The 8,493-nt window shown below is 33.7% G+C and overlaps 1 protein-coding gene across 1 annotated transcript in view; it reads left to right on the plus strand.

Annotated features, from left to right (window-relative positions):
* Positions 1–7,382, plus strand: part of Ccser1 (coiled-coil serine rich protein 1) — a 680,778-nt gene extending 673,396 nt beyond the window's left edge. Inside the window, exon 7 of the mRNA XM_033757757.1 lies at positions 6,837–7,382. Within this exon, the coding sequence (XP_033613648.1) occupies positions 6,837–7,322 (486 nt within the window). The 3' untranslated portion in view covers positions 7,323–7,382. The remainder of the gene's footprint in view (positions 1–6,836) is intronic.
* The last annotated feature ends 1,111 nt before the right edge of the window (positions 7,383–8,493 follow it).

Here is an 8,493-nt window from a genome sequence, read left to right on the forward strand (position 1 = left end):
TTTACACAGGATACTTCCACGAAATTCTGCAAAATATGTTACAGTTTTAATTTCTGGTATATTTAAAATAATTTACAAAGATCATTAGCAAAAGGATAATAAAAGAGACTTATGAAAAATCACCAGACTCTAATTGTGATGTTGAAAAAGTATTCCAATATGTATTTTGGATGGAAAATTGCTCACATTTGGAGAAAAATTATTGTAAACAAAATAAAAATGCGGTATAATTTAAGTCATAGTGGGATTCCATAACAACAATTTGAGGCAATTACTATATATAAAAATACAGTTCAGGAAATGAAAATACATTGAATATTTATTTATAGAGTGTGAAATTTGATTTAATGAGCACAAACAGTAGTGTATGATTTTATTTGTAAAATTATCCACATATGCAGTCACAGTATTGCAAGGTTCTATTATTTTGCCTTTAGGTTTATATATTTGTAAGAAATTAATTAACACCTGTATTATAGTTTTTTTAATCATTTTTTTCCCATGCTACCTCAACCTGTGTCCTTTCCACTCATTTTTTGAACAAATGAAGTGACTTAATCTCTATATACTAGAGCAGTGTCAAATTTTTTCCACTGAGTTGTTTATTTTGAATAATATGTCATGGCTACTATTACTAAATTATTAAAATTTATGTTTTTAATAAACCAAAGTATATTCAGGCCACTGTTATTTCAAAATATATATTTTTTGAAATATTTCAAGATATAATTTTTTAAAATGAGGAATACTGTAACACAAGATGCATGGCACTGATTTTAAAATACATTATTGAGTTAAGGATATTTTAATAGGAGTGTTTTCATAGCCCTGGTTTTGGCCAAAGAAGTGTGCCTCTATCTGTCATACCTATACAATGGAGAAAAATATTAAGAACGGCTGCTCTATAACATCATTCAGTTCATTTTGTGCAGTTCTGACAAAATGCTCTTAAAGGGATACTTTCTACTTGTTTTGGTATCTAATGCTACAGGTATGATGTCATATTGCTTTGGGCATATGAAAGGTTGTTATTTCTTCTGGGTATATGTAGTTACACGATATTTCTTGTGTCTCTATTGGGAAATGTACAACTAAAGGGGTCTGAGACAACAAAACAATTTTGAAAGGTTAACATGTCTTGTGGGAAAAGCCACTCCCAGCTACTTTTCAGAAATGAAGCAAAATATAAATCCAGCACTCAGCAGTTTCATATTCAGATAATCCACCAACCTATATACATTAATCAACCCATAACTGTCAGATACTTAACCATAAAAAGAACATTCTAGAATACATAAGCTATTTCAGTCAGAAATCATGGTAGTAGATTCTTCTATAGAAAAGTATGCAAGTGTGGGTACTATCGTAATATTTCTTATTTTCTTTCCTTATATAAAGTATATGCAATATTGGTGTTACCTGGGTTCTTGCTTATAATCTCAACTACTCAGGAGGCTGATAAAGGAGGACTATAAATTCAAGGCCAGTCTGGACAGCATAAGACCTTGTCTCAAAATAAAATATGTAAAAGACTAGAGATATAGTCTTTCTGTTAGAAAGAGCTCCTGGATTCAAGTATAGGAGTTTGCCTAGTACTGGGAAAAAATCAGAGTACTCATGTTTTGGTATCTGGTATCAAACATTATTTATATAAAGTCAAGGAAAGAAAAAAGCCGGGGGAGGAAAATAAAAATTTGCATTTGGAAAGCCTTCAATTCCGTATTTGTTGAAAATGTGAAAACCAAATGCTTTATGAAATCTAAAGAAGGACTGTACCTAAATGCAGATGAAACTGTACCATTGAGATAAATACAAAAGGACTGTTTATCAAATGCCAAACAACTAGAAACAAAGGAAATTTCAGCATGAGGTTGAGAAGACTCATTAATGGATGACAGAAAATTAAGCCATGAGATTTTGAGCTCTATTTGTTTTAAATTAGCATCATGTTTTGTTTGCTTACTTTTTCTGTGTTAGAGGCATGTAAAATAATGTTTGAAAACAGCAACATTTTGTATTTCATGAAATGAGGCAATATGCTCCAGTGGAAGAAATAAGAGGAGGACAATTGTAGAGAAATAAAGAATTACTTGTATTATAATGTATACATTTGACTCATTACTAGATTTTTCATCCTTTCATTCTCTGCTAGTATCTGTACGGATAAATAATAAGCTTGTTACTTATTAGCCAACTTGTCCTAAAACTAATATACTTTGAAGAAATAATTCTGATTTTGAGGAAAATATGAGTAGACATGTACACTGAAAATTCATTTCAAGGATATAATCTTGAGTTTTCAAAGAAAGTTACATCAATTGATATTAAGATAAGGCAGTTATTTATTTCTCTCTGGGCCAAAGCAATCAAATCCAGATATATATTCATGTTGTATTTGTATGTATTGGGGCCGGGGATTAGCTCAGTGGTTCCGTGGTTTGCCTCACAAGTGCAAGGACCAGAGTTCAATCCCTGGTACCCCCCCAAAAAAAAATTTATATGTACTGTGGACCCTACAGTTTGGGCCAGTCTGAATGCAAACAAGTTGGATTATGATTGGAATTTTAGTTTTAACTTACAAACAAAGTCTTGAGTTATGACCTGAATGGTGGCTGCTTATGCTTCCAGATGGTCTCAGATACAGATTTAACCCTTAAAGAGTTTTGAAAGGAACATTACAGCATCCTTTCCTGTGTAGGGTACACGGAGAAATCCTAGGCCAATGTCTCTCTAAGGACACTGAGATCTCTCTCTATACAGGAGAAAGACTTTGATGGCTATAGAGAGGAGCCTGAGCCTTCAATTGACCAACTTGAGTTACAACCAATCCTGGCCAAATAACTGAATTTGTAAGTCAAGGGTCTACAGTATTATACAGTATTTATATATATGTATATTTATATATTAATACTTATAACTATTTGTTTGAATGAGGGGAATCTTCCTGTATTTTTTCTAAATGTGTTCTAAAACATGTTAAAAAAACATTTATTTTAAACATAATTTTAGAATAGAAAGCAAAGTAAAAAATTGTTAGTTTCATCAAATCTACATGTGTTGTCTCTATTTTAATAGTCTCATTTAATAGACTATGAAACTGAAGCTTAGAAAAAAAGTATATATATTTATCCAAGGTTGTACAGTTTGGTTCTTTCACTCAAGATTGATTGTTCCACATTACATTAAACATATGAACAGGATAGTTAATGTAGTAAATGCAGTTTTACTGGCTAGTGCATGGCCTTGCTTCAGTGATAATGGAAATTAAAACAGGCATGAATTTTCAGGAAAAAAAGGCTTTATTTCAAAATTAAGAGAAAATGATAAGTGATTTCAGTTCCAAGAGCAGACAAAGATCAAACCAGTTTCTTAACAAAAGAAAATAAAAGGCAGGGAAGGTACCACCAACAAAGAAGTGGGCACCAGTTTTATAGGGTGAGTTGTGGTCTCGTTTTGTAGTTCTGGAGGAAACCTCACAGTTTGTGGGGCAGTTCAATGATGAGGCGATTGTTTTAGCAGGTGTGGGTGATCTCATGAAGGATTTCTGAAGCTGTGCTCTTCCTGGAACTCAGATGATCACAGTCTAGAACAATGGCTGGAGACTTTAGAGGAGTCTGGAATAGGACATAGTGAGAGGGGACAAATAGATATGCTGAAAAACCTGAAAAGTACTGTAGCTTCTCTTATCTTGGTGTCCTCAATCTTGAAGGAGTATGAGACGGGTTAAATAAATTTAGGGATAAAAACCTTGTAATATGATAAGTGATTAACATGTCCATTTGTAGAGCCCAGAGGTGCTCTGTCTCAAGGTTTTAAGCTAATACAGAAGATACATAAGGTGAAAATGGAAATATTAAGCTTTATCCCATTACATTAGACATCTGCAGATCTAGATTCTAAATCCCCATTATACAGTGATGTGCCTTCCAGTTCTTATTCCCTCTGCTGGAATCACATATACACTTTTAGGATTTGAGTGTTCATTTTCCTACTTGCTGAACATGTAACTGTCTAGTAGATTCCTCTCCAGGAATTTCTCCCTGGAGACAAAAAAAAAAAAAAAAGCAAAAAAACAAACCACAAAACAAAATCCACCTAATCGAATCTTATAACTCTATAACCCTTCCCAGTGTTTTCCTATTTGAAACAACAGATAAATGGAGCAAGCTGTAGCTGCTTACCAGAATTGGGGCCAACAATCAGTAGGCATCTCAACCTGAGGCCTTCCTAGGTAATGAATGGAGACAGGTTAACTTTAAAATTTGATCTTTCCCTTTGTCTGGGGCTCTGCATTTCTTCATTCCTCCATAATAAACTTAAAAACATCTCATAAAATCTATGTTCTGGGGAAACAAACAATAATAATAAATATAAACCTACTAACCTATTCTACAAATAATTACTTTTTCAAGTCAAACTGGAAGTGTCTAAAGTCATTTAGGTTCTACAGGGTTTCATAAACACCTATTAAATTAATTTCATGGTCTATTGGTCACTTTATATTGTTTTTGTGATTATTATTATTACTGTTGTCTTCAAGATAACTATGTCCAAGATATAATATTAGACATTTAACACAAAACATTTCCTTGAGTATTTACAATAAACTTGGGGAAAGATAAAGGTCTGTTCAAAACTTTTCCCTTCAGAGATGAGGAAATACGAGATCTAGGAAAGTTAATTAGCTGGCCATGGTCACTCAAAGCATCTGATTTTGTTTGATTCCTACCTGAAGGAAGGCTACAAGTCTTTTGTAAACAGAACCATTTCCTATCATGTTTGCAGCACCTTGCCCTCAGTAGTAATCAGTATTCATTAAATGAATCCATAAATGTCTGATCAGGGCCGGGATTTAGCTCAGTGGTTCCACCACCTGCCTCATAAATGTCTGATCTCACATCCTTGTCCTTAACCCCTGTGCTATACAATCTTCGATGTCCTATATGAATCCTGGAGTTAACAGGAAACATAACCAAAAATTTAAAAAGCAAACTATGTCAAGTCAGCATTAATGAGAGATTTAAATGTGTATTTTTTAATATTGAGGGTGATAGTCTTCATATTTTTCTTTTTGTAGTAGATTTGCAGGTACCCTATCAGTAACAGATATAAAAAAAGCACTGGGGCTGACTATGGGATTGAATTATTTGAATATTTTCAAAATGCCTTTATTAAAATGATATATTCAATTTAATGTAATATCGCAGGAGAGCAAAAAAGATCATATAAAGAAAGCAATGAATATTTGCCAAAATGTAACATTGAAGTAATGCGAATGATGTCTTCACCAACCATTTCTACTTTCTTATGCAATGTATGGAGGAAGAAAAATGAAAAAGACATCGTCATACAAAATGAAAAATAGTAAGAGAGGTGATGTATGTTAAGTAGCTTGGTTAAATCATTTAACACTGTGTGTGTGTGTCTCACATTGTACCACCAGAAGTGTATATAACTATTTCTCAATTATAAACATTAATTCACAAAGTGAAAAGGAAGAAAAGGGCTAAAGGTGTAGGGAAAGTGGGAAGGGTAGGGGAATGGGAATAAGGGAAACAAAAAAATATAAGAACATGAAAAAATGGAAATAAAGTGTTTGTAAATGGGGAGGGGAGGAGGGGGTGAAGGGAGGTCAGGGACAAGGGGTAAAAATGAGAACCAAGACCTGTCATGTAAAGGTACAAGATCCCAATAATGAATGTAACTTTACTGTATACCTACAATGTACCAATGACCTCAATTAAAAAATTTTTTTAAATAAACATTCATTTACAAAGAAGCATTACTGCTGGTATCATATATGTACTAATGTCTCCAGTGTTCTAAGATTTTTCTCACAGTATTTAAAAATGGCACCCATGATATGTCTCGCATCTGGCTTCAGGTACTAACCACCGAGTTGCTTGCGGGTCCCTTAACGACACCCTTCAGACTCCCAGTCGGTAGAAATGTTCAGTAGCTCCTTTGGCCTGTGTGGTACCAGTCTGCTGCCATCTAGACAGATCTTTTCTCCCTTACTTGTTTTCATCACTTTTCTTCTCATTCTTTTTTCACTAGGACAATAAGCCAATTTCTCCCTACTTGTGTTTTACTAAAACAAGAAAATACTGTTTTTAGGAGGAATTTATGTGCAAGCTTGAAATCTTCCACTCCCCCTTGGCATAGATCAGTGAGACTTGCCTTGTTTCTTCTAACTCTAGAGTGTAGGCCTGTCGCGAGCAGGAAGATGGTATGTAATTATAAACCTAACTGCGGTAAATAAACTGCATCCCAAAGTTTAAATGAATTGTGTGGAAATTTCATTTCATCTTTATCTTTGAGATTTCAAAAGGTAATGTCAGATAGCATCCGTTTACTCTTTCAGTGGTTCCTGTCCTCCTCAGGTCACTGGAGCAACTTTGATATTTTTAATTCCTTAAATTTCTAGGTTACTACTTTGGTAATGCAAATCATGATATGAATAATTCCAGTAACTTCTAGGTATATACTGCAGTGAATATAACATACTAAATCAACAAAAAATAATCCCCTCGTATATTAGCATTTATTATGTATTAAAATAATCTGTATGTTCAGATAAAACCATAGTATTCAAATTGAGGAAATTACATAAACTAACTCAAAATGTCTTTTAGGGTGAGTTAACCTTATATCCATTACACATAGTATGATTTCTCTGGGAACTTTAATTTCATGGAAATTCCATATTTTTTCAAAATCTTGTTAAAAAAGGTTGTGGGTTTGCAAACAAAGGTATAAATACCACTCTGCTTTTTTATATGCTTTGAATGTTTTTTTATAGATGTCTTTAAGACTTCTTTTCTGTCTTACTGTAGGCTATGTATCGAAATCGAATTGTGAGCCAAAACCTCAGCACAAGGGACAAAAGAGCAATACATACTCCCACCGAGGACCATTTTAGATACTCAGCAACTGACCAGACAAGCCCCTACCAAAACAACACCTGCCAACTTTCAAGTCTATGTTTAAGTCCTTTTTTAAAGGACAAGGAACTAGCAGAAGCTATCAAACACTCAAGAGGAACGTATGAACCTCTCCCTTCAGAGGTTACACAGAATTTACGGACCACTGTTGGGCCGAGCTCTCTGAAGCCAGTGACCAAGACGGAAGGGCTCCCCACATGCTTAGAGAAACCAAAGGAGCAGGCTGCTGTGTCCCGACAGCATTCGACCTTTACAGGCAGATTTGGGCAGCCACCCAGAGGGCCAATATCTTTACACATGTACAGCAGGAAGAATGTTTTCCTCCACCACAATCTGCATACCACTGAATTACAGACTCTGGGCCAGCACGATGGGTAATGAAATTACCCTTTTCTTGTCTCTGGGTAGGATAAAGATGGTTTGTGTTTCTCGTGCATAGCTCATATTAAAATTGTCATGTACTTTTTATTAGTTTTATTTTTATTCATAAAGACTTGTGGTCTTTCGTTCTTGTTATTATTTTAAGAATGAAGGTTCAAGCATGTTAACTGGATTAAATTGAATTGCCTTGAAGATTTTATCCTATATGTGTATCATAAGGGCACATCTTGCTGGTTTATATAGTCGATAATTTAGAGATAAATTTTTACCTCTATCATTGATAGGCATTGAGATTTCAGAAAGTAATGTCAGCACTCTGTTCCCTGTAAGGATAGATAAAAGGAATAAATAGAGAAAGGAATTGTAAACAATTTTAAATGACATAGTTAATAGAGGAATTTTAAAGTGATATATTTGGTGGTGTCTTTATTAGAGGAATGAAGCCTGTTTGTATGTAACCTAGAGATGTTTGGTCTCTCTGTTACATATACTCAAGCTTGTGATGCTGTTCATGGGGGAAAGGCTGTTTCTTTTATCCTTTAAATGTTTAGTTTACAGTAGTGCTCAAAGGATTTCAGACAGAATAATTGCTAGGAAATACGGAAGGACAGCTCTGATCTTTACAAAAATTTTGCTTTTAGTTTTTGCTATTGATACAGAAAAACCATAGCATAACACAGTGAAGTGGTAAAGCTCGCTGAATTTTGTTACATGATTCATAAACTTTGACACGCTGTACTCTTTGAGTCACTATCATAGAAATATCAGCATTTTAAAAATGTCAGGGATTCAACATTCTGAGAGAAATATTATTTTGGTTCATTTTCCTATATATTTAAATGTTCATTTAAAAATATATCCAGTTTTGCTTTATATACATCAACCCATCTATTAACTGAGAAACAGAATGTCAATTTTTGGTATCTTGTAAACAATACTCTGAAAATCCAGTCATTTAGACTTAGAAAAAAAGGTAAAATAATATGCAAACTTTGGCTATTTGGCCTTAGAAATAAACTTCTAACAAATATTTAAAACTCAGCAATGGCAAATATTTTGACAAATAAGGTCTAATATGTTGTATACTTAATTGCACATGAGATAGATCAATAAATCTAAATAAAATAATCAGTAAGAAAGAAAGTAATTTCAAATGGTAGGCATAAAT

This window comes from Fukomys damarensis, unplaced genomic scaffold (assembly GCF_012274545.1).
Source record: "Fukomys damarensis isolate Sample0158 unplaced genomic scaffold, DMR_v1.0_HiC HiC_scaffold_32, whole genome shotgun sequence".
NCBI lineage: Eukaryota > Metazoa > Chordata > Mammalia > Rodentia > Bathyergidae > Fukomys > Fukomys damarensis.